We start from the raw sequence: 26,441 nt of genomic DNA, 5'->3' as shown, positions 1-26,441 counted from the left end.
TGGGGAGGAAAAAGGAGAACAGGGAATGTGTGGTTATGAGACTGTGGACCATACCCAGTGTTCTGACATTAAGTCAGCATGAAATTGTAAGAGTGTTCTCATGTATTCAAGGCCATCTTTCAAATAATTGTTGTTCTATTATTCTGGAAAAATTTAAGTGCTTTCTGGAAGATAGCTCCTGTGTCTATAATTGTGTGAGGCTTTTAATTTTCTCCTTTAGTTTCTGCTGGCTTTGTAGGAATATGACATGTAGCTAACAAACTTTCTGACATATATAAAATTACACCATGGCTCCAGATTTGAAATAATGTAGAACTTTGTTTCTCCTAAGTTTAAGGTTTTGGAGGTTTTGATGAGCATCATCTCATGCTTTAATGAGGTACAAAATGCACTGAAAAGTGGGCATGAGATCTGGCATCTGTGGCTTTTTTGGCTTTGTACTGTGCATACATTACAGAATCATAGAATCATTTATCTTGGAAAAGACCCCTAAGATCATTGAGTCCAACCTTTTATTGATCACTAGATCAACTAGATCGTAGCACTAATTGCTGCGTCCAGTCGTTTCCTGAACACCTCCAGGGATGGTGACTCCACCACCTCTCTGGGCAGCCTGTTCCAGTGTTCAACAACCCTTTCCATGAAGAAATTCCTCCTAATGTCCAACCTGAACCTCCTCTGGCACAGCTTGAGGCTGTGTCCTCTCATCCTTGATACTTTATGATACTTGACATTTACAGGAAATTACAAAACCCCCTGTTGGTTTATTTGATTTTAATCAGAGTCTTTGTTTCCTCAAAGGCTATGAATGAAACATAAATACTTTTTCAAGTTAAATAGCAGTAACTATTTTCCTTGATCATGTTATTAAAAATTAAGGCAATTACTTAACAAAGATTGAAAATTATTAGAACTTTGGAAACTGTTTTAATAAAAGCCATAGTTATTTTTAACTAAAAGAACTTGTTCTTACAGATAACGTAATCTAAATATAATATACTTTTTTCACTTACTCTTTCTACTAATTGGATTTTTAAGTTGTTGCTGTTTCCAAGTAATGACGGAAAATCCATACTTAATCCACACTTCCTGTTCAACATGGCAGTTTTAGTGCATTGATATTGCATCTGTATCTCTACATTAAAGAATTAAAGTGAGACTGGGTTGAACTGGGTGCAGATTAGTTTCTTTATTATAATTTATTTGAATGCATGACATCTATACCTGTTTGTACTGAATCTGCCTCACCTTCTACCATGATACCTCTTATGGTATTACATTGACAGTCCTTTACTGTAGAGGAGACTCCTGAGCAAATTCATGGGGAAGAGCTGTTTCATCTTTTCATAGACTCTAAGGTATACTCGATTTTCTACTTATAAAGACCTTTTTGGTTCATTTTCTTTTTACTTTGAAATTCCTTGTTTCAGAACTAATGTAAATCAAGAAATTTCTCTTCACAGCGACAAGATATAGACATAAAAAGTTTCAGTAGGAGTTCCAGAAATATAAAGAGCTTAAGTAGCTATTTCATAGAAGAAATTATTCCAGTTTTGGTGTTCTAGATAGGCAGCCATTCTCAACGTCAAATAGGCACTATCATCACAAGTTACTTTTAGTGCTCTATTCTAAGATATAGTGCCTAATAGCTAAGATACCCAAAGAAATAAGTTAACAAAAATGTTTGTAGATATTGGGAGAACTGATCAGGCTGTTACCAAAGAGATGATAACATTCCTGGCTGTAACAGAGATGCAGGATGAAGAGAGCTTGACAAACGTTCAGACATTCACACTAAACTGATTATCTATGTTAGAATTGTCCTGTGGTTTTTGGCAGCATTGTAATCAGGGATTTGAAAGTGATTACCTTGCTGAATTCAAATGTTGAGCTGAGCACAGGAGAGAATACAGTCTGCTGCAGCTCTGTGTTCTTTGTGCATTTCAGACTTGGCCTTTGCCTTATCTGTATAGGTAGCTGGTGCTATTAGAAGTAGGAATTCCAGATGTGTTTCTTTTACAGACAAGTGAATAGTTTTCTATATGTATGCTACTTTATATAGTATTTTCAAAGCTTGGACATTGATACAAACTTTTTTGATGATTTTTGATGTGCCTTGAGGTATTTTCACAAATAGCTGTTCAGTAAATATTCTTGTTAGGAAAATTCCATACGAGCACTCATGTCTTAAGAACAACTGACTGCTGCACATGAGCAGCACTTGAGATATTCAAAAGCCACATGTGGCTCAGTTCTGAGCTGTCATCATCTGAGCTATGTGTTTGATCCTTTTACTGGTAGTGTACATATACAGGCGAGAGAACCCACATTCTTTTATTCCAGTATAAATTTGAGAGTGTTTATCCTCAGTAATCTGCAGGAGATTTAAGGATCACTTCTGTTGTTGAAACTAACATTTGTATATGTTGTGTTTACAGAATAGATTGATTCCCCACCCCACCCCCTCTCTGCTTTTCTCTTGCTGTCTTCATTAGCTTGTTGTTGGTTTGCAGCAAGCCTCCTGGGGTATCTGTAGGCAGCACAATGCATTATGAACAGATGCCTGAATTAGCTTAGAAGCATGAGCATGTAGCTGTGCTATCATGCCCTCCATCCAGATCAATTCGTATGTAAAAGCCCACCACAGCTACAGTAAAATCTAGCCATTCTGCATTAGCAAAGTTGTATCCCTCTGTGTGTTTATGTTACTAATAATTCTGCCTATTTACAAACCAGAATAGGTTCTTCAGCTTCTTTTAAGAAGAAAAAACTTCATCCTAGAGAAGGTACAGCTAATGTGCAGAGAGGGTGACAAGACATTGCTTATTCAATTTTCCCTACAAAACAGGGAGACATGAAATGAAATTTTAAGTGGCATTGTGAAACAAAAGGAAGACTTCTTTCTTCCATGGAGCGTATTTAAACTAGAAAGCTTACTGGCAGTTTGTGGACACTGACATTATGATGCATATAAAGCCTACTTAGGCAAATTCATAGAATTATCATACATCAATGGTTGTTGAACACAGAAATGCCATGTCTGGCTCAGGAGATCCCTGTGCCACAGAATGCTGAGAGCTGTACCACTGGATGCTGCATCGCTTGCCAGTGGTCGGTAGCTTCAAACTTGAGTTTCCAAACAATGTCCTAGTTAGAGTTACTAATTGAATTTTTTATTTTTTTATTTTTTTGAAAGTAATGATTGTCCTGGTGATCTGCTTTCTCTGATGTAGCATTTTCTGCAGCTGTTTACAGTGCCAGATTTCTGTTGTATTTACTGTGCATAAGGCCATACCAAAAGATAGTTTTTTACATTTCTGCAGCAAAGACCACTGAATCGGAGCCTTCCTCAGAGGTAACATATACACATTATTACTCATCAACTAAAAACTGCATAAAACCAAGTTCAGTTTTTCATTACAAAGGCAAAATACAAAAGTAATGATTGTTTTAACTAATATGACTTTTTAATGTTTGAAGCATCCTGATTTTATTTATTACAGCTTTTTTTGATTATTTTTTCAACTATTGAATAGAAGCAAAATCCCTTGAAATAGTCTCAATCTGTTGAAATAACAGCACTTTAAGTCCCAAATAAAAGCTTTAAAAATTACTTTTGTCACTGAGAGAACCTGATTTCAATTATAGCAGATAATATCTGGAATCAATGATAGCTTCTGGTTATCTGTTAGGAGGAAAAGAACAACAATGTCTGCCTCATTAGTTCTTATATGCAGATCTCCAGTTATTTCAGGCATAAAAATTTTAAGAATATAACCCCAAGCAAAACTTTGAAATGGGCCAGCCACTCTTGTTACCAGCTAATCAATTCCTTTTCTGTCAGAGCATCTTGTTCCCTTCAAAAGCAGTCCCCCTGACATGGTGTTTCCACCTTTCAAATCTGATTTTCTAGTGTGTACTTAGTGCATTTCTGTGTGGTTCATATGTCACCTCTGGTAGTTGGGGAATCATGACTTAGGGTATTAAACTGGAGTCTATTTTTTTACTCAAGTATTTCGCATGTGGAATATGGCCAAACAATAACTAATTGTTAAAGTAATTTGCGTTCTTTTATCTCGCATCCTATGCCCGCTCCTCTGTCTTCAGTTGCAGTACTGATTTTTATTATGTGGAAACCAAGTCTACTTTTGTGATAAAAATGCTTATTTTTGAACTTTGAGTAGTTGCTATAGGTATTACTTCTATTGATCACTTTATATATGGGAGTATATGTCCTACTACTCAACTAGAACTGCATGTACTGTGTGTCTCCTTTTGTAGTGTTGACCTTAATTTTTAACTTGAGACAAGGGCATCTTGACAACCATGTCACAATGCACCGTTTATGGGGAGATATTTTCATCTTATGCACAAAAAGTCAAACCAGTTGTGAAACCAGCTTGCTCTTGGTGAGGCTCAAATTATCTTTGTAATACTAACTCTCAGGTAATGCTTGAATTCACTAGGTGGAAGTTGAAAAATATTTTGGTTTAGTTTTTAGAACAACAATGCTATCTGTGCTCTGGGTGAGCAGAAGGTGAGTTCCTGCACCAAAAAACCCACTTAGCTTAGGCTTTAATTAAGACCTTGGGCTTGGATGGATCTTTTTATAAACCAGTCACTTTCATATGTAAAACTCTCCAACAGTGAGCACATACAGCCAGAGATTTGAATGAGAGCACAAAGATGAATTTTCTTTTGATAAGCTCAACTTAGGAGCAAAGCAAACCAAAACCAAAGTTGCTTTAATATTGTGTGTCACTGTACTGTTTACCATGTGATTTCACTTTCTGTGTAGATTAGGTTTTTGTGTCCTGTGTTGTTGTCTTGCTTTCCTATTCTCTGACTACCCTTTGGCAAAAAGAAAATATTTAATAATGCTGGCTGGCTGCAGTATTTGAACTCAGTTTCTAAAATATTTCTGAGAACATATCCTGCTGCAAACTTTTATTGTGGAGTTCCATATTTCTCCTGTGGCTGAGAGATGATTGAAGAGGACATCAATCATTATTCCTGTGCTTGAAAAGGATATTTATATGACCTTCAGGTACTACAATAACAAAAAATGTATCTAGATGTAAGTCTTTTGATACTTAGCTTCGTGGGGACATGCACGTATACAGTGCATCTGCAAAGAGTGGAGGTATTGGTAGATAATCTGTGTTCTGAGTGGATTTCTTCTGTCCATCTTCCTTTTCTAAGGTCCCTGGAATCCAGTTGCAATGGAAGAGAAAGAAAGTGATAATCACAACAGTTATTTTGTTGAAGAAATTGTAGAATTACCGTGGTGCATATATGATGCATATGGGTCAATGAATGCTGTATATATAAAAAGTCCAGTTCTATGAGTATGATAAATATGTACTGCTTTCAAGGTAGGTTGAGAACACCTTCAACCACAGTCACCACAGAGTGATTAATTATGTACTCAATTACTACTAGAAAAAAGAACTCAGGAGCATCTGCAAAGTGTTGTAGAATAATATGGTCATTGGAGAAAAGGGCGAGAGGTTCAGTACATGAAATCTATATCATGGCTTGGTTAAGAACCCTGTGTCCTAGCTGAACCACTGATCCCTAGGACCTTCTCTGGTGGAACTCCCACCATGACTTTCTCATTATCCTCCCTGTAGTCTACTTATGTATATACACCACAGATAAACCAAAAAAGGCATGAATCACAGAATGTCTTCACAGAAGGGACCTTAAAGATCATCTAGTTCCACCCCTCCTGCTGTGGTTAGGGACACCTTCCACTAGACCAGGTTGCTCAGAGCTCCATCCAACCTGACCTTAAACGCTTTCAGGGATGGAGCATCCACAGCTTCTCTGGGCAACCAGTTCCAATGCCTCACCATGCTCACAGTAAAGAATTTTTTCCTAATATTTAATCTAAATCTACCCTCCTTCAATTTGAAGCCATTCCCCCTTGTCCTAACACTATATGCCCTTGTGAATAGTCTATTACTACATCAGCCAATTCCCTCAGGACTCTGGAATGCACCTCATAAGGTCTGATAGACATTCAGGTTCCTCAGGTGCTCATGGATGTGGTCTTTACTTACTGTTGGAGTCCCAGTCGTCATGTTCCCCCAGTCCTCATGCTCCTGTCCATTCACTCAAGAGCTATGGGAAGAGAGGTTGCCATTGAAGACTGAGGCAAAAAAGTTGTTGAGTCCCTCAGCTTTCTCATCCGCTGCTACCAGTTGCTATAATAGTTGCTATAATGGCCACCTTCTGTCTGGGTCCCAGTTCTGTAGCATGATTTGATAAGTAGAAAGTTAGCTGTGTGGTATAAGTTTATCTGTGGGTTTCTGGTGTTTTGCATTAGATTCTCTGGTGCTCTGCAGTGCTCTTGATTTTACTTTGAGTGACGTTGCTAAGGCCCACAGACTACCTGTTTTGAACCTGACCTTACTGCAAGGCCTCTGCCTTGGGTTTTTCAAGTGTATCAGATGAATGTGCTGGCGGAGATGTACAGCTGATGCCCTCATTTCTTTCTTTCTTTTTTTGGTACTCTGCAGGCCAGCCTTCTAGAAGATATTTCAAGGTATAATTTTGTTCTTCTATACATGTTCTAAAATAATTGCTATCTATTTTTTGCACTGTGTCAGCTTTCAAACTTCTTTTTGTCCTAAAAATATTTTTTAAACTTTTCTTTAAAAAAAGAAGAGAAAAGATTTTTAACAGCTTTTCTAACTACGTAATAAAAATTGAATGTCACAACAAAGTCAGATCATAACAATATGACAGGATATATTGGCTCTTAAGAAGAAAATTACTGTATTTTTTATTTCATGCAGTTTAGAAATAAGACATTTCACAAATATAATATACTTTGGGTTTGGTTTGGTTTTACATGCTTCTTCAGTTAATTCATTAATTTTATTTCAGTGGCTCTAGGTGCTATTTTGGCAAGTTTCATAATCCAGTTTTGCTGCTTGCAAGCTAGAAAGGTGACTATAATGACTCCTGGCATTCCAGTGTCACAGGGGAATTGAGATATACAATGTATTGATATTTGGGGACTTTTGTTTTTATTTTCAGCTGTTCTTACTTAATAAACTCTTTTAATTTTCAGATCTTTGTATAAGAATTCATTGAAAATTTCTTGGTTTTCAAGAAATTAGACAAACTCTAACAATGTACAAATGCTGTCTTGCAACTAACCTGCTTAAAATGTATATCTGGTTATGGTGTTGGAACCAAAGTAGCTCTTTTTATTTCATTGTACTTATTTCAGGGTATTCAGTTTCGTGTAAATAACTTGGACAGCGAGAGGAGCACCAAAATTAATAGAAATTGATTCAATACACGTGCTTGACGAGGGAAGAGCCTCAATGCTGTACACACTGCTCACACATTTTATCAGACTCTTAGGGACTAGTCAGGCACATGATCCCATAGCTTTTTTTCAAAGGGATAAAGACCATGGGTTAAACAAAGTGATGATTTACTGATGGTTGAAGTGATGATTACATTCATAGAGTTTTGAAGTCTTCAGAAAGATTTGTCAATAATGTACTTTTTGTACATTTTTATACGTACCATCCTGTAGTATAAACCATATCCTGTTGGTTTACTCTTAAAATCTTGAACTTTCTGAGAAAGATTCACAAATGAATTTTCAGTTTTTGTGGTTGCTGACAACTGACTTTGGCGAACACAGACAGTGGATGACAGGTTATGTTGTGTTTGAGTGTAATCTCTGCCTATGGCAGAGTAGACCTCTGACAGCAGGCAAGAGCATATATGTGCTGTTGCATATGTAGAGTCACAGAATATTCTGAATTGGAAGGGATCCACAAGGATCATATCCTTTTCACTTTTACATGTGAAGTTTTGTTGTCATACCTCTGAGTTGGTGTTTTTTTTCACTTTGCTATGAGATTTGGGTTTTCCTATCTGGATAGGTAGATATTTGACAGCTAAGACTGCTGTCAGGCCACAAAGTAGTTCTGTGCATCATGCCCTGCTGATATTGGTAGAAGGCTGCTTTCCACTTCGGCTTTAAAATTAAACTCCAAAAGTACATTACAATACAGAGGATCGAAAACACTATTGCTTGGTCTCATGGCCTGAATTAGATGATATTTTAGTTCAATATTTGAAATACAGTAAGCACAGGGTTGAATAGCTGAATTTCTATCTGGCATGTTGTATAGGGTTTGTGTGGCCAGGTTTTGGTCGCAGTAGGGCTGCAGGGGTGCCTTCTGTGAGAAGCTGCCTGAAGCTTCCCCTATGTCCTGCAGAGCCAATGCCAGCCAACTCCATGATGGACCTGCCACTGGCCAAGGCTGAGCCCATCAGGGATGACAACGTCTCTGTGATAACATATTTGAGAAGGAAAAAAAAGTTATTGCACAGATGAAATTGCAGCCAAAGAAGAGCAGAGTGAGAGAATATGTGAACAACTTTGGAGACATCAAGGTCAGAGGGGGTGGAGGTGCTCCAGGTATGGGAGCTGAGGCTCCCCTGAAGCCCTTGGTGAAGACCATGGTAAGGCAGCTGTGCCCCTGCAGCCCATGGAGGGTTCACAGGGATACAGAGATCCACCTGCAGCCTGTGAGGGAGACCCACGCTGAAGCAGGTGGATGCCCAAAAGAGGCTGTGAGCCCATGAGGGGCCCATGATGGAGCAGGGTCCTGGCAGGGACCTGCAGACCCATGGAGAGAGAAGCCCCCACTAGAGCGGGTTTCCTGGTAGAACTTGAGGCCCTGTGGGGGACGCACGATGGAGCAGCTGTGCCTGAAGGACTGCACCCCGTGGAAAAGTGACCGATGTTGCATCAGTTTGTGGAGACCTATTGCCCGTGGGGAGGACTCTCATTGCAGAAGTTTGTGAAGGACTGTCTCCCATGGGAGGGACCCCACTCTGGAGGAGGGGAAGGACTCCTCTCCCTGAGCAGTGGCAAAAACAAGCTATGATGAACTGACCGTAATCCCCCTTTCCCCATCTCCCTGTGCAACTGTGGGGGAGGAGGTAGAACTTGGGAAGGAGGGAGAGGTGGGGGGAAGGTGTTTTTAAGATTTATTTCTCATTATCCTGCTCTGATTCTGTTCATAATAAATTTAATTAATATCCCCACTTCAAGTCTGTTTTGCCTACGATGGTAATTGGTGAGTGATGTCTCTGGGTCCTTATGTCAGTCCATGAATCCTTTGTTGTATTTTCTCTCCCCTGCCCAGCTGCAGAGGGGAGTGAGAGAGCAGCTGTGGTGGGTGTCTGGAGTCCAAGTATGTGCTTGTAGTCTCAGCTGCTGGGGGTGCTGAGCCCGATGGATGGCTTGAGTACAGGAGTTCTGGGCTGCAGGCCATGATGCTCAGTGGGCATTCAAGCTAAGGGCAACATCAGTCTGGTAACCCACAGGACACCAGGTTGGCTAAGGAGGGGTAAACTGACCCAAGTTGGAGATGGAGTAGATCAAAGCTCCCATGGCAGTCAGTAGCAGGATCATGCCTGTGAACAGGCCCTGCAGTGTAGCCTGGGCCACACAGAGACGTGAGCTCCTTAGGTTGTGTTGGGTCTGGCTGAGCTGAAGTTCATTTCCCCATAGCAGCCCTTACAGTGCTGTGCTTTGCATTGGTAGCTAGAAAAGTGTTGATAACGCACCAGTGTTTTGGCTACTGCTGAGCAGTGATGGCACAGCATCAGCACTGTTTCTCAACATTCCTCCCCCCCTGATTGAGGGCAAGATCCTGGGAGGAGACACAAGTAAACCAGCTGACCCAAACTAACCAGAGTGATATTCCATACCACATGATGTCAGATCAGAAATAGAAGCTAAGTAAAGGAGGAGAAAGGGGGGCATTAGTTGTTTGCAATGTTTGTCTTCTGAGGAACTGCTGAAGCCCTACATCTCAGGAAGTGGCCAAACATCACTTGCTAATGGGAAGTAGAGAATAAACTTAATAATTTTCGTCTTCACTTGTGCATGCACAAACTTTTGCTTTTGTTTTAGTAAACTGCCTTATCTCAACCTATGAGTCATTTTCGATTTTATTCTCTCTCCCTAGTCCAGCTGGGAAGGGGAGTGATAGAACAGCTTGGTGGGCACCTGGTGTCTAGCCAAGGTCAACCCACCGCACATGTTAATGGATTTTTAGCATTTGTAGGAGTGAGCATTTCGAGTGGTTTTTGAGTATTCTATTTTGATGCTGAGTGAAAAAAAAGCTGGCTATTGTTTTAACACTAACAATATAAGACTTGATATTTGGGAACATCACCGCTCTGATGGATGTTTTGTTTCTGAAGCATGTTTCATCTCCAGCAAAGGAAGCCCATTTCTGTAGCTCTTGTCCCAGCCTGAGCTCATGACCTTCCTTCACTGGCTTTGGCGAGGCTGGAGGGGAAACTGTGTGTGCACTTAACGTTTTGGAGTGAACGACACGCTTTACTGGTCTCCACTCCCTAACTATTTCCTCACATTTGGTACTGTATGGAGTGCTGGGTCTATAGCATCTGTTAAGTGAATATGAAATAAGATTTTTCCTATCATGGCTTGTGAGTGATATAGATGGCAACAAAAATATTGGCACATATTGGCACTTTCAGCTTGCAAAATTCTGAGGTCTGACATGTGTTAGTGTGAGCATTTGGAATAAAACACTTTGTGTCCTTTGGGATTCTTATGGTCTAGCTAATAGTGTTCTCCGGTATAAGCTTTCCATTCATGTGTGGTAGGGCCGTAAGTGTTTAGGTTTTTTCCCAAGTCCTGAATTTTAAATTTTCTGCTCATAAAGGTGGCTTAACCTCTGTTTCTTTCCACAGCTTATTAAATTTTAGTAAGCTTGTTTGTTCTAACATGTAACTTTCCCTAGTAATATACTATTTTTGTTAACAATAGGAATAATAATCTATATTTTAATTTTGTGAATAATTGAAACTTATAATCTTTTTCAGTAATAGCTGGTTTTCGAGGGACAGTCCCACATGGCCTATCACTGGAGATTGGAGACACCGTTCAAATATTAGAGAAGTGCGATGGTGAGTTCACAGGCTGGAATTCTAGGGATAATTAAGTTTGATATGGTGGTTTGAACCCCATTACTATTAATTTATTTTCTTAAATTAACACATTTTAAAAGTCAATAATGCAGCACATTTTGGGCTCTTATTTTTTTTTCACAATTCCAGTTAGCTCTAATCTCTATAATAATTAATTTGCAGTTCATTCATTTTTATTTAATCTCTCTGTTTAATAAACTTATATAGAGGGTAAGAGTTATAACAGCAAGGAGTTCTCATTGTGATTCTTCTGCTTTCTTGGTATTTCTGAGAGAAGCCTGGCTGTCATTAAGACACTATCAAATTAAATCAAAGTCACAAGTTTAAATCTTAAAGCAGTGGAAACATTCTCTTTTGCATCTGTTCTGAGGTAGAGAATGCAAATATAATTTTAGCAAATGTCTGTTTCTAGTGTAAGAGAAATAAAGTTGCATTTTTTTTCATGCCTCCTTAACACATAAGGCTTGTCTGTCATTTTGATTTTTTTTATCATTTGGGATTATATAGGGTTTTTTTTGTTTCATACCAGGACTATTTATGGTTAATCTTGTAAGAAATGTTCTTTTAGAAGGCATAGGATCTATTGTTTTGAATAAGGTGTATTATAAATTTTGTATAGTAATGTGGTTGATAAATTTAGAACATGAAGTCCAAAAATGGTTTCTAAATGTTTACAGCTAGTAAGAAACCATTTTGGTTTTGACTGGTATGGTGTCCAATGCAGAATATACCTGGGTTACATTGTTAGAAACATTTAGGCATACAGAGTAAAAGAGTAATTCCTGAAATGGTGTGAATGAAGTCATCCGAATATGAGCTGGTTTAAATGAAATACCTTTCACTGTATGGAAAGTCTTTTAGATGAGTGCGGTCTGACAGCACTGTGGAATTGTCACGTCTGTTCAAAAGGGAAAGATGAAATCTGTTTTACATATGGAATTGATTTGTGTACTCTAAAAAACAAAATGTTCTTTCTTCTCAGGGTGGTACAGAGGATTTGCCTTAAAAAACCCGAACGTTAAGGTAAAGGTCAATTGCAGCTTTGCATTCTTTGGCAAAAATGTATATTTACTTTTTAAGAGTTTATAGTCTGCATGTAAGTATATGATATTTACTCTTAAGAGAAAACTAGGACTTAGTGTTAAGTGTATTATTGATATTGCTTTAATTAGATTTGGATGTGGATTACCCTTCTGAAATGCTTCTGTGAATGATACACTTTACAAGTCCAGGGTTCTGATGAATTTTCTTTCATTTCTGAATTTTAGATTTTCAACTCAAAGGAAGTTAAGTTGAAGGGAAAAGACTACTGAAAATAGAAATTGTAAATACTGTTGGAGAAGTTGGTTAAATTGTGCCTGTTTTTCTTAATTCTGAATTAATTTAGAGCAGCCAGTGGAGACAGCTAGTTTGTAGGAGCCACGTGTAGAGTATCAATTGAATAAAAGATATGTGTTGTCATGTAAAATGTATGGTTCATTTTATTTTCTTTTGAGGTGTAGTTTTTGATTTCCATAGTAGTATAGCTGATAGTACTTCAAACCAGATTTCACTGAGTTATTTTTCTGCATTCAGACATGGAAAGTTATGAAATTTGTATTTCAGTGTCCGTTTGTGTTGAATGAGTTTTAAGCTTTATCGTCTTATTTGTCTTTGTATTTTCTTAATCTGTCCTGTTGTCTTACCTCTGGGACTGTAAAGATTTTGTTTTTCATGGGAAAGAAAGATCTTATATCATCTATTGATCCTTTAACTTGCACTGTAAGCTTTGTTCTTCTTTTTCTCTCTTCATTTCCAAGACTCTTCAGCAAAATAAGGCACATATACTTTAATTTCAGAAGTATCTCGGGGCTCATGTCAAGCCATTGGCCTTTTGTGCTAAGACCTGCAGTCTGTGCTCACGTAAATTTCCTTGCTTTTATATGGAAGGTCGATGTGAAAAATAAATTTAACCAGAGAGCCTAATCTGATGTTTACTACTTTGACCTCATTGATATATATTACAATTTGATTTATAAAGCATGAGCAGTTGTGGTTTGTTATTGCATCTTCTGTGTCTTTTGTTGCAATTCTTACCACATGCTTGCTGTCAGTCTTGCTTTGTGGTCTGTCAAATGTGTGATAGAAGTTATGAATAGGTTCTCTAAACATGACTTGATGTGTGAAGAGATGAGATGTATATTTTCTGCTTTCCCAGTGTGAATGCAAACAGTTTTCTGAGTTGGATTTTTGAAGGGAGTCTCTCCGAAAGTAAAATAATAAGAGCACCTTGTAACTCCTTGTTATTGGTACTTCTCTGTCAAGATTCCTGCCTTGTTATTCTGCCAGCTTTGACGCTCAAAAAAATTATCTGTGGCAGCTGGGCTGCAGTAAGTGTGCATATGCAGCCATCCTGTTTTCTGGCATATTGTTACACCTGCAAGGCTGTATGTCTTACTGTCCTTGGGAGATGCTCTCCTGAACTGCTTTGCATTACAGAGGAGTAAGAGCATTTACAAGGGTAGTTGCCTCTACATAGTAGATGTGTTTTTGTCGAAGATCTAATGGCTATGTTAAAAGAAAATGGGACTCCATCATCACAAAGGAAAGCCGAATGCAGCTGTGCTTATTATGAAGAGAACATATATGTATTTTCCCTCACTGCATGAGCTGTAGTGTATTATGTTCCCAGCCAGAAGCTTGAAGCTGACTTGCTTTATTTTGCTTATTTTGATTTATGAAGGTTAGTGTGCTGTAAGAGCAGTATGACCATTGCAGCAACGCTGCCTGTTCAAGAGAACAGTGGACAGCCCTTAAACAACTAGAAAGGACTGCTCCTGCCTGGACACTGGGGCTCTTTGATAGGCGTCTACTACAACTTTTCTGTGCACTGCAGGGCACAGTAGCCACAAAATAAAACTTTATTTTGACTTCCTATATTACCCTATCTTTATTTTTATTGAACTTCATTAACTTTATTTGTTTTGCTTTATTTTGAAAATCTCTGTCAGAAACCCCCTTTTTTTAAGGCATGGTTGGTAAGATGTTATCCCCAGCAGCTGTCTGTTTCTTGTCAAGATGGGAATAATGAATAAAACCATTTATTCATGGGATAATGAATACCCTTCACTAAGGGAGCTCTCAAACAGTCTTCTACATATTCTACATGTGTTTATCTTCTAATATTCTGAAGTGTTGAAGGACTCTCTGCTGGGTTAAGAGCTGTCTGGGTGGCTGGACCCAGAGAGTGGTGGTGAACAGTGCTGCATCCAGGTGGCAGCTGGTCACTAGTGGTGTCCCCCAGGGATCAGTGTTGGGCCCAGTCGTGTTTAATATCTTTATTGATGATCTGGATGAGGGGATTGAGTGTACCATTAGCAAATTTGCAGATGACACCAAGCCAAGGGGGAGTGTTGATCTGCTGGAAGGCAGGAGGGCTCTGCAGAGGGACCTGGACAAGCAGGAGAGATGGGCTGATTCCAACAGGATGAGGTTCAACAAGGCCAAGTGCCGGGTCCTGCACTTTGACCACAACAACCCCCTGCAGCGCTACAGGCTGGGGACAGAGTGGCTGGAGAGCAGCCAGGCAGAAAGGGACCTGGGAGTTTGGATTGACAGGAAGCTGAACATGAGCCAGCAGTGTGCCCAGGTGACCAAGAAGGCCAATGGCATCCTGGCCTGGATCAGGAACAGTGTGGCCAGCAGGTCCAGGGAAGTGATTCTTCCCCTGTACTCAGCACTGGAGAGGCCACACCTGGAGTACTGTGTCCAGTTCTGGGCCCCTCAGTTCAGGAAGGATATTGAGGTGCTGGAGTAGGTCCAGAGAAGAGCAATGAAGCTGGTGAAGGGACTGGAGCACAAGTCTTATGAGGAGAGGCTGAGAGAGGTTGTTCAGCCTGGAGAAGAGGAGGCTCAGGGGAGACCTCATCACTCTCTACAACTCCCTGAAAGGAGGTTGTAGCCAGGTGGGGGTTGGTCTCTTCTCCCAGGCAACCAGCAGTAGGACAAGGGGGCACGATCTTAAGCTCTGCCAGGGGAGGATTAGGTTGGATATTAGGAAGAAATTTTTTAGAGAGAGAGTAATCAGACATTGGAATGGGCTGCCCAGGGAAGTGGTGGATTCTCTGTCCCTCAAGGTTTTTAAGATGAGACTGGATGTGGCACTTAGTACCATGGTCTAGTAACCATGGCAGTGTTGGATCAAGGGTTGGACTTGATGATCTCAGAGGTCCTTTCCAACCCAGCTGATTCTATGATTCTATGATTTAAACTCTACTGCATATGACATTTTAGTTTCTGTTAGAGCTATACGGAGTATTTATTGCATTCTTTCCTTGTGTGTGTTTTTTGTTACTTATTTGGAGGACTTTTCAATTCAGCATGCATTTGCATATTGAATGGTACAAAATGGTATGCTGAACTCATGTAATGGGACTTCTTTTACCTAAATGGTTTTATTTTTCAGGGCATATTTCCATCTAACTACATTCATTTGAAGAATGCGTGTGTTAAGAACAAAGGGTAGGTGACATGTTCTGATTTCACATATTTAGATGTGATCAGTTACTTGTATCAAAGATCTTTTGATTACAAAGAAATGATATCTTAACTTCAGCTTACTGCCACAGGACTTGAAATGGTTGTCCTTAGATAACCTGATACTCCTTCATGGTCAGAAAATTGGAGTGATGTATTCTGAAAAGGCAAAAATAATGTATCAGTTTAATGGCAAAAGATTTCACTAAAACTGTAAAATAGAGATGTTTTTTCCTATACTTCTTTTCTTTGGATGATAAAAAGCCAATATTTATTTTTGACAAAAACTGATGTCATTTTTAGAAGAGTTGATAAAAAACAGAATAATTGGTTAAGATGAGTTTTAAAATTTTGTTTTGGAAATCAAATGCTCTGACTGAAAGAAATTTTTTTTTTTAAGTGTAATACTTACTTTGATGGTATCAATTTTAAAAAACTTTTATCAGTGATCTTAGCTCAACAGTTTTTTCCAAAGTTTTACTTAATTTGTGAGTGTTCACATTGTATCCTTTATTTGGACTTATTAATAGGGAACTGGTACAAAACAGTTTAAAACCTGTTTATGTAAAGACATTTCTCATAATAAATGGATGCCTGAATATTAATTGTATGTGACCTTTATTTTGGGAACATGAGTGAATGAGTAGAAGGTCTTTTTTTTTGTAATGGGCAGAAATAATCATGAAGATTGTAATAATATTTTAAAAAGTCTCATTTCCACAGGTGAAAATGTCCCTACATTACTGTTAAACTCACTCTTGTTTGCTATGGAGTTCAGGCCACATGCGGTTTGTCATGCCTTAGGATGCTTTCTTCTTACAAAGTGGTTGTAGCTAAAACTGAAGGTTCAGTGAAATAAAATTGTAAACCATCACAATAAAATAAAGCTTAAAGGAGAAATAATTTTTGTTAGTGGACACCATGACAGTACTTGCAGGGAGTTCAGTCTTTGTTGCCTCTATTTTCTTTGTTAGTTTATATTTCCCATTCAGGCCATACACCCTACCACACATCACGGCCAGGAGCTGTCACATTGTTATGTTAATTTCCTAAGAGAGACAAGATATCATGAAAAAAGTAATCCAGGCATGAAAAGCTAGTGGCAACAATTGGAAACAATGGGAATTATTATGCTGTGAAAGTTGTTTTTGACATGATTATCTCATAGCAAAAAAACTCACCTTAACTTCTCTAGGACCAAACCTTGCATGGGGATTAAACTATTTTCACCCCAAGTTTTTTCATGGGGATGAAATTAATATACAAATTGAAAGTGTCATGGTCTGAAGGAGCACCCATGTACGTTGATAGACACCACTGTTGGCAGGACGAAGTCTACATATCAGTAACTTCAATGGCATTAATAATGCTTGTGTAATATCATGTGTTTTTCTGTTACAGACAATTTGAAATGGTTATTCCAACAGAAGATTCTGTTATTACAGAAATGACATCAACTTTAAGAGACTGGGGAACAATGTGGAAACAACTCTATGTGGCAAGTACCCTGAATAATATCTCTTTGATTTAATGCCATCTCAAAAGACATGCTGTTGTTTAAATGCTCTAGCTTAGTTGAAGTATATATTTCAGAAAAAAAGTCAGTTTGTTTTTTAACCTGAAAATTTTATTTTGAGCTTCATGCTGTTCTTAAACATTAGCATGTCTCCTGTATTCACATGAATAATTTACTTCAGTAGAGCTTATTGTTAGATACCAAGACCAAAGATGCACCTGAATTACTATTTATTCAATTTTTCTTAACTGTAGAAATGAAATGTCTGTATGCTAGTGTCTGATGGAAAATTGTGAAAATGTACTGTGTGTCTAGTTATCTGTAATGTTCCTACAAAGTTCTTTCTGTCTGTTTCTTCTAATTCAAGGGCTCTTTGTAGGACCTTTTTTCTTTGGTTTTCTGTTACTTATAATGTTCGTATTTCCCTCCTGTTCTTACTGCATGTGGCAGTTGTTTCTTTTTTTGGCAGCATTTTTCTTCACTGCTGTTATTGCACATTCAAAATACCCTGGCTTGCTTTCTTTCCAGAGAGAAAGCCAAGGCAAACAATAAATTAATGCCCATTTTAGTGAGCTTATGAAGTGAATGAATGTGAAATAAAGAGTAGATTTATCAAATGGCAATTTGTCAGAGCCCTTGGAATATAAAAGTTATTGATGGAGAGTAATGGTCCTTCTAAGTGAATTTGAGCTTTTCATAGCAATAATGCAGGAGAAGGAGTTGAGCTTTGTTTTTAATGCCTTTTATTCTTAGGAACAAGGAAAAGGCATATGGGCTTAGAGTTTATTGCAAGAATTAACAGAACAAATCTGAATAGGAGTGTTTTTTCAACTTTGTGTGATGCATCACATAAATGGAGGTTGTAATAATTTCCTCAAGCTGAAGGTTCTCGGAAAAACTATATCAAGTAAAATTAGAATTGGTGAAGGAAGAGTTACAGATTCTTCCCAAACAGAAGTTCTTTTATGGGAAATTGTTTATGCCCTTTGCTGGTATATAATTAGAGTAGGAGGATGTGGTTTTAAAGCAATTATATTCACGTAATTTCTTGTACTTGACAGTTAGATGAAGAAGGACTGTCTGGACAAGATTCTATCTGCATGATCCTATTTATTTAGCGTTAGATGGTAGTGTGTACAGTTATATCAGTGCAAGAAAAAGCTAAAAGAACTTTAACAGTCTATGGTTCAGAGCTGAATGCTCAGAGCTATTGCCTTTTCTACCCTTTAGGTGCATGAGTTCAAATAGTCTTTAATTACAGATCATATATTCAGTTTGGATGACACAGCAGCGCAGAATGAACATGCTCTGGGAATAAACAACTGAAACAACTTTTTTGTTGAATTTTTGTCATATCTGTCTTGTACATTAGACTCTGTTAACATGAGACATAAGGAGTTGGAGTGAAATGCTGGAATGAGTGTGGTGCAGAGACAGGGTGTGCGGTAAGCTCTGAAATGATTTTATGTGGACACACACAAATGTGCTGGTAAAATGGTCACAGTACTGTAGGGGAAAAAAGACTAAGTAGGGGGAAGAAAGGGTTTTCTTCATTTCCTTACCATATCTGTATTTATTAGGATTGTCACCTTAGACAGGTGATGTAGAGGCAATTATATTTTTGTCTCACAGAGGAATGAGGGGGATCTCTTTCACCGACTGTGGCATATAATGAATGAAATCCTAGACCTGCGAAGGCAGGTCCTTGTTGGCCACCTCACCCATGATCGAATGAAGGATGTCAAGCGACACATCACTGCTCGACTGGATTGGGGCAATGAGTGAGTAAATATAACAATAAATTAAAATAATGTAATAAGATTTTTAAGGCCATCGCTTGAGGCTGATTTATAGAATGCTGAAATAAGGAACAATTCTAACACGTGTTACCTTTCTTTTAATGGACTTTGATTATTTTTCTGTCCACTATGTTTTAACAGTGAAAAATAATTAATTGTTTTATTTTACTTTTTTTTATATCAGTGTAGTTTACATAGCAGTGATACTGTCTATAAGAGAATTGCATTGGAATATCTGCAGCAGCCTTTTAAATCATTTTAAAACACACTTGGCTGTTGGCCTGTATGATGCATTTAGCAAAGTGCTGTGCCTTAACTAATACTATATTGGCTGACATGGCTTCTTTTTTAACTTGTGTCACACAGTTTCATTCCTGCTTGGGTATCTCTGACATATGTCATGCTACTATGCTCTACATCTTTCTTTTATCTGAATAACTAATACAAGCTAACACAAATGGTATTATCTTACTCCTTTCTCCTTTTTTTTTTTTTTTTTAAGCAAGGAAACACCTTTTGGCATTTAGGTGCTGTTTCCAAAGTCTTTTCTTTAGCCTGTATTTATACAATTAAACCATGGAGAAATGTAATAATATTCAATAGTAGAATATTGTTAGATTAGTAGAATTTCAGGGGATGTTATGCCTGTCTGACACCTAATACTTAACATAGTGAAAAGGTTGTGACTAAATGTGAATGATTACCTGTCTGCTTAGAATTTTGTGCTAACTGACTGGAATTGTGAAGGTTTTTGAAGTGGTCAGTTCCTGCTCTCTAAAACATATTTTTGAAAAACTTTCTAATATTTCAAATTTTTCTAAATTCAGCATGACTGCCTCTTATGCGTTCTTAATATTTATTGCTTGCTGCTGTGCTGAAAATAAATTTTATTCCTGTTGATTCAAGCTCATTTCCTTATTTTGTTCAGAGGATAGAGGCAAGCATCTTTGGTACCATTCAGTCCAAATTAAGAATAAGCTGGTGTTTTGGCATTTGATGGATTTTCTTTTTATCTTCTTTTCCTTGGTTGTCATTCAAATTGATGGTACTAGTGCATTCATATTGTACAGTGTTCACTATAGTACAAAGGAAATATCCATTGTACATCGTCCACAATGTAAAACAGATTTATATTCCATTAGTGTTGCAAAGTGGAGAAAGGGTGAATGGTAAATACAACCAAAATACATGAAACCAAAACCAAAGTCAACTGTAGAGTACCAATTAACATGAACATTGTTTATTGAAATAAAAAATAATCAGAAGCAGAGTTAATTTGTTTCTCTTGAATGTAGAAATTACTTACTGCTATTCCATTTCTCATACAGACAGCTGGGACTTGACTTAGTTCCAAGAAAAGAATATGCTATGGTGGATCCTGAAGAGATCAGCATTACTGAGCTCTACAGGCTGGTATGTGAATGTAACACTCAGTACTTTTGCTATTAAATTACATACTCTTGGTTTGATGGCAGCTCTCTACTTAACCAGAAGTACCTTTTCTGATCCAATGAACTCGTGATTCATAACGTAATGAGTTCTACTGTGAGGAAAGAAATATTTTTTGAATGCCTATGTCATCTCTACATCTATATGAGATGCTTTGATTCAGTATCAAATTTGTGTGGGCACATGTGCTTATTTTACATGTTATTTGTTAAAAGTTTTGTTTCCTGATATATCATTAAAATTGAGACTCTTAACATGAATTTAATCATCAATAAAAGCTTATGAGATTCTTTTTCATTAGAGCTTTACCTGGCCCATGAGTCCGTTTAGACAAGATTTGTGGAAATATAATAATATTCTCGTGGTACGAGTATTGTCACAATTAATCACACTGGGCTCTTGGTCTTTTCTAATATATTAATGTAAATAGCAGTTAAATTACATAGGAAAGCCCTCCTTTGGGTATGAAAGCCCATCTTGATTTACTAAAACCAGCACTGATATTTCTTATTCTGATTAAATCTCCAGTGAGATCTAAGAAAACTTGCCAATTCATTTATGTAGGCTTTGGCTCATATTTAAGTGCTGCAGCTGTTACAGATACACATTTCAGAGCCTTATGTGCTTAAGACTTAAGCTTTCATTTAAACTAAATTGTATTTATGATAACTTTTGTATTTAAGTAGAAAAAACCCCCTGAAGTATCATTGTCACATATTTTTTTTGCGGAGCTGAAATGATAATATTTTTTTTAAACTTTTAACTACTTGTGTTGATAAGTTGTAATGTCAAGCCTAATAATAAAATCTACATGCTAGAATCAGTATACCTTTGAGTAGTTTCAAAGTCATATGCAATATTATGGAATCCTGTTGAAGCACTAGATGAAATACAGTGCGGAACCATTAAACATAAGAAGAAACCTACAGAGGACAAATAACCCAGAACACTAATAATGGAACTCATGGAGTGTACTTCGAAAAATAAAAAAGGGGGGAAAAGATAACCTTGGTATTAATGCTAAGTAGCTTAGAAACAATGCAGTTTAAAATTATTTTTGGTATGATGTAAGAGAGAAATAGTACAACTTACTATTTTCCTGCTCTTAATGGGTGATTAAAATGCTGAAGGTATGAACTATGAAGTCAAATCAAAATAATTTATTAGCTTCTATTTAGCAGTTTGCCAAAGGTTGTAAAATATGACTGTGATTACTTTTTCCATTTTAAAATACTGGTATTTAGTCTTCTGCAAAAGCATTTTTTATGTGTTTGAAAACTAGAATATCAGATCATTAACTGTTTAAACCAGCTATGAAATACTATATTGTTACAGCACAAAGCTTTAAAGTGTCTGAGAATTTTCAGAGTAGAAAAAAGGTAAACTTCTAGAGGTTACTGTTTTTCTCCTAGAGATAACTATGATGTGGTGCAACACTGAGAAAGTAACTTCCTTGTGTTCTTCTTCTCAGATTAAAAAAAAAACCAAAAACCTATTACAAATAAATACTGAATAAAAAAATAATAATTTCGATTAAGAAAGTAGCTCTATATTACATTTCTTACCCCTTTTTGTTTTGAGATTTTAATTCAAAATGGCCTCTGTGTTTGTGGTATTTTTAGATGGAACATCGTCATCGGAAAAAAGACACACCAGTACCTGCTAGCAGCCATCATCTTTTTGTTCAGATGAAGAGTTTAATGTGCTCCAATCTGGGAGAGGAACTGGAAGTAATCTTCTCACTCTTTGACAGTAAAGAAAATCGACCTATCAGGTACCATATGGTTTTTACTCAAATACTGATTTTACATAAGTTTTACAATATATACTGTATGTTTTGACCCAGGTACCAAATTGCACATTAAGAAATAATAAGAAGATATTCTTGATTTAAGAGAATTTTTTGCTTCTTTCTGAAATTCAGTTGTTATGTGTAATAATTTTAGGTTTAAAGAAATGTATATTTTGCTGTCTTGTTTATCTATTTCAGTTTTCAGTTGGTTTTGTTTATATAGGAATATATATACATGTATGCATACAGAATAAATGTTAGTGCTGGGACCTAAAGGTCATTTTTTGGTATCTATTTTCCTCTCTTCTAGTTAGTGCACATTCAGAACTTTGAACTGTTACTTGCTCTGTCATATTTGTGAGATGAAGTTTCACCCAATATCACATCCACTTCGGGTTTGTTTGGCCAATTTTTTCAGCTGGGAGCTGAACCATTCTTTTTCTGTTAGTCCTAGAGCTCAAATTCTGTGAGAGTCTTGATAACCTTTGATTTTTTAAATATTTAGTATTTATTTCTACTTTCAACAGAAGATTGGCCAAGAGAGAAAACAGAAAACATGGGAGTGATCAGTAGTGAAACTGCTATGCACTTAATAAATAAGAGCACAGGAGGAGAGCACAGTTAATGCAAGAACCTAATAAGTTCTGTTTGAGGAATATGCCAGGAAGTCTGAACCATTAAGTGGTTGTGCAGGGGTGATGGGTGTGGTAGGTTGACCCTGATCTCCAGCCAACCACAACTGTTACGTGACTCCCCTCCTCAACTGGACAGGGGAGAGAAAATAGAACAAAAGGCTCATGGGTGAAGATAAGGACAGAAAGAGATCACTCACTAATTACTATCACAGGCAAAACAGACTTTACTAGGGGAAAATTAATATTACCAATCATATCAGTGGGGATAATGAGAAATAAACCCCAAACTTAAAAGATCTTTCTCCCCACCCCTCCCTTCTTTCTGTGCTCAACTTCATTCCTGGTTATCTCTCCATCACCCACCCCCACAGCAGTGCAGGGGAACAGGGAATGGGGGCTGCAGTCAGTTCATCACATGTTGTCTCTGCTGCTCCTTCCTGCTCAGGGGGAGGACTCCTCACATTCCTCCCCTGCTCCAGGGTGGGGTCCCTCCCACAGGAGACAGTTCTCTATGAAATTCTCCCATGTGAGTCCTTCCCACAGGTTGTTGTCTTACATATGGCAATAGGAATCTGGGGACCCATGTGGAAGTTGGGCTGAATTTGACAAGGTTCTGTCTGTGCTTTGCAGCGCAGGCAAGATAACTAACCAGTGCTTTGAAGGAAGGGTGTACTGAGTACATTAATTTTTACTGTTAGTGAGATCATATATATGCAGCTATTGTTACAGTGTTAGCTGCTAAATACTGATATTTCATTCTGGCCTGTAATTTAGACAGTAGTCACCAAAATGCAGTTTATTGTCGTTTCTGAAGATTAAATGTGCATCAAGACGCATCATTTGTGTTCACTCCAGTGAATGCCACAGCAGGTGATAGATTTAGGAGAGAGCTGCAGACTTTGACAGAAAACAATTTGGGGTGATATGGATTGCTGAGAACAAGGTTAAGGCAGAAGTGGTGGTATGAAAGCAAATGGATTGGATTTCATGTTACATGAAAGCACAAATTCTAGAGCTGTTTCTCACATTCTTGCTGTGATCTGACCTTTAGTTATTGATTCCTGACTCCAGTGCCTGTTTGCAGCTGCTTACTGTGTGAACTTCCTCATCCCATTACTGGCAAACCTTGAAGAAGCGTGTTGTTACAAATCCGAACTGCCTTCTAGGCATGGGTGGAATGACAGGATAAGCTTTGTGATGGTAGTTTGCAAATGTGCAAATGAAACAAAGATAGAACCCCACAACAAAAAACCCTTCAAAGAAACAAACAGAAACCTCTCAACATATTGAAAAAGCTGAACCCAAGAGTAACAAATGAACTAATTTGTTACAGGAACAAATTAAATGCAAGGTATACCTGTATCACAGAATGAACTGTGGAATTCAGAGGTGTCCACGCTGGAGATTTACATGGTCTGTCTGGTCTAGACCTAGAATTGACTTAACAAGTTTATCATGGTGTTAAACCAAAGCTAGTTGGTCTTGGTGCACAACAGTATGGTACAATGTATAATTTTTGTTAGTACATATGGATACAATCGAAATAGCAGCTTTAAAAGATTGTTGGAGGACTAGAAGCAACATTACCTGATTTTTTTTAAATGATTGGATATCTTTTTTTACAGCCTTTTGTTTTTTTGGGTTTTGGTTTTGTGTTTTGGTTTTTTTTTTTTGTTTGTTTGTTTAGTTAGTTGGTTTTTTTTGTTGTGGTTTTGTTTTATCAGTTTCATGCACTCCACTGTTTGAACAGAAATATTTGTTCAGGTATCGCAGTTTAACTGAGTTGCAATTGTAGATGCTGAGTTGGGGCAAGTATCTACAAAAGAGGTAGTAGTTGCATCTCCAGACTAGTGCTAGAAAAAGCATTCTCTGGGTAGGATCCTCTGATCCAAAATGATTCAGAAGGAAACATAGTATGTTTGAGCTCACAGTTCACCTGGCTTCTTCAGGGTACTGGCCTGCAAGAAGCACAGTGTATAAAGGATATTTTGTGGTATTTTTCTTAGTGACATTTTTTTTTCAATGTATTTGCATAAATCTATCTGTATATTGTTACAGAGTTTATACAGAATATGCTCATTAAATTTTGAGTATTTATACATTAGTGATGAGAGGATGTAATTTTTACTAGCATGCAGAAAATAATTTCATTCTGGGATAGCGACTTGGCAGATTTGCAGTTTCTGATTTTTCTGATCAACTAGTGTCAAATACTTTGAAAGGGTTTGATGTTGCTCTTCCTTTGTTTTGAAAATATCTGTTATTTTCAGTTATGAAAATACCTTGTGGAAAAGTCTGTGCTTTGGAAAAACAAGGAGAAAAGAAGGTATTTCATAACATAGGGAATGTATTGTCTAATAGCTGAAATTTTTGTTAAAGTGCAAGAATAGGATTGTCCTTAGGCCATTGTAAAACTGTAGTTTTCTCAAGAACTAATTGGACTAAGAGAACAGTCACTGAGCAATGAAAGCTAGTGAAACTTTTTGTTGTTATTGTACAGTTACAGATTCTCTCTGAAAAAAATGTGCCATAGTAGTTGAGACAAACCAAGTTATGAGCAGAAAACACAGTGTGTTAACAGTTCTTGCATTTGACTTAGTGGGACTAGAATTGAGTGTCTAATAAGAAAATATAACATCATTACATGCCAAGAACAGATTAAAGGAATATAGGTGTATAGAGTAGAAAAAAAATTAGATACCTAATTGAAAACTGTGACCATGAATGTCAGCCCAAAACTTGTCTCTAATACTTGTGACCCATATGTTTTGCCACAAGAACTAAGTTCAGTAAGTATTCTTGGCAGGACTGGATTCTAACATGATGCAATGTTAGCCATGGTTTGTCTTTGTAAAGACAACCGGAGGAGGAAAAGGAGAATAGTAGTAATTTTTGTTCTTTTTACACTTTATACAATGAAGATTGCTGTTGCTTAGGAGACAGTCCCAGATTCTTTGGAAGATAGAAAATGTAAGTTTAAATATTCAAAGGCAGAGTGAGAAATTGGTCATGGATCTTTGTTTTCTTAAAGAAAATCCCAACCTACTAATATAAATCTGTTCTTCAATTGTACTGCACTCTTGTTCCTCTTTATTTAAAAAATAAATAAAAAAAAAAAATTCAAAATGCTTTGTATTTAAATTTAGCATTTCCTCCTCTTCATCATCTTTTGTTTCTCTGTGTAGTTATTAGACAAGAATTAGTCCTGAAAGAAAATACAAGTATGTCTTCAGGTGGGTGGCAGAAGGAGGAGTGGACATGTCATCAGCTCTGGAATCTGTGTAGATGGAGGTATCTTTCTGCGGCGAGGAGTAAGATGCCAGGATTAAGACATATGCTAATGCTTAGCCTTTCCTTTTTGTCTAATTTTAGAAGGTTTCGTGGTGAATCAATGGACTTTAGGATTGGAATCCAGCTCCAAAGACATCTAAACTTAAGGTCTTTGTGTGAATTGCATCTCTAGGCTCCTGTTACTGTCTACAGACACCTAGTTATAGTCAGCAAAACCTAGAAAGCAGTTCAGCTGATGATATGTCTGCATCTTCTTTAGGGCATTTTGGATGGCTCCTTAGAATCCATAGATTGTATTGATTAAAGAGCTGCTCAGCATACCCTGAAGCAATTTTGATCTGAATCCATCCTATTTCTTTTTTGTTTTCTGTTTCACTACTTTAGATCTTAATAAAGTTTAAGACTTCAAGTTCAGAAAGAGTTGGTACCAAAGTCAT

General features: G+C 37.5%; 1 protein-coding gene across 5 annotated transcripts in view; it reads left to right on the top strand.

The window, feature by feature from the left end:
• DOCK4 (dedicator of cytokinesis 4) overlaps positions 1-26,441 on the top strand; it is a 245,517-nt gene that overhangs the window by 83,864 nt on the left and 135,212 nt on the right. For 4 of the 5 annotated variants that reach the window (XM_051795356.1, XM_051795355.1, XM_051795358.1 and 1 more), the window contains exons 2-8: positions 10,903-10,986; positions 11,990-12,030; positions 15,452-15,507; positions 16,924-17,020; positions 18,671-18,819; positions 20,166-20,250; positions 21,909-22,060. In XM_051795356.1, coding sequence (XP_051651316.1) covers positions 10,903-10,986; positions 11,990-12,030; positions 15,452-15,507; positions 16,924-17,020; positions 18,671-18,819; positions 20,166-20,250; positions 21,909-22,060 — 664 coding nt within the window. Of the gene's footprint in view, positions 1-10,902; positions 10,987-11,989; positions 12,031-15,451; positions 15,508-16,923; positions 17,021-18,670; positions 18,820-20,165; positions 20,251-21,908; positions 22,061-26,441 lie in introns of those variants that run through there. The other variant, XM_051795359.1, reaches the window with a different exon arrangement.

Source organism: Manacus candei, unplaced genomic scaffold (assembly GCF_025592945.1).
Source record: "Manacus candei isolate 608988 ecotype Guabito, Panama unplaced genomic scaffold, ASM2559294v1 h1tg000043l, whole genome shotgun sequence".
In the NCBI taxonomy this organism is placed as follows: Eukaryota; Metazoa; Chordata; class Aves; order Passeriformes; family Pipridae; genus Manacus; species Manacus candei.
Note: the sequence above shows the minus strand (reverse complement) of the source record. Positions and strands in the feature narration are given on the sequence as shown.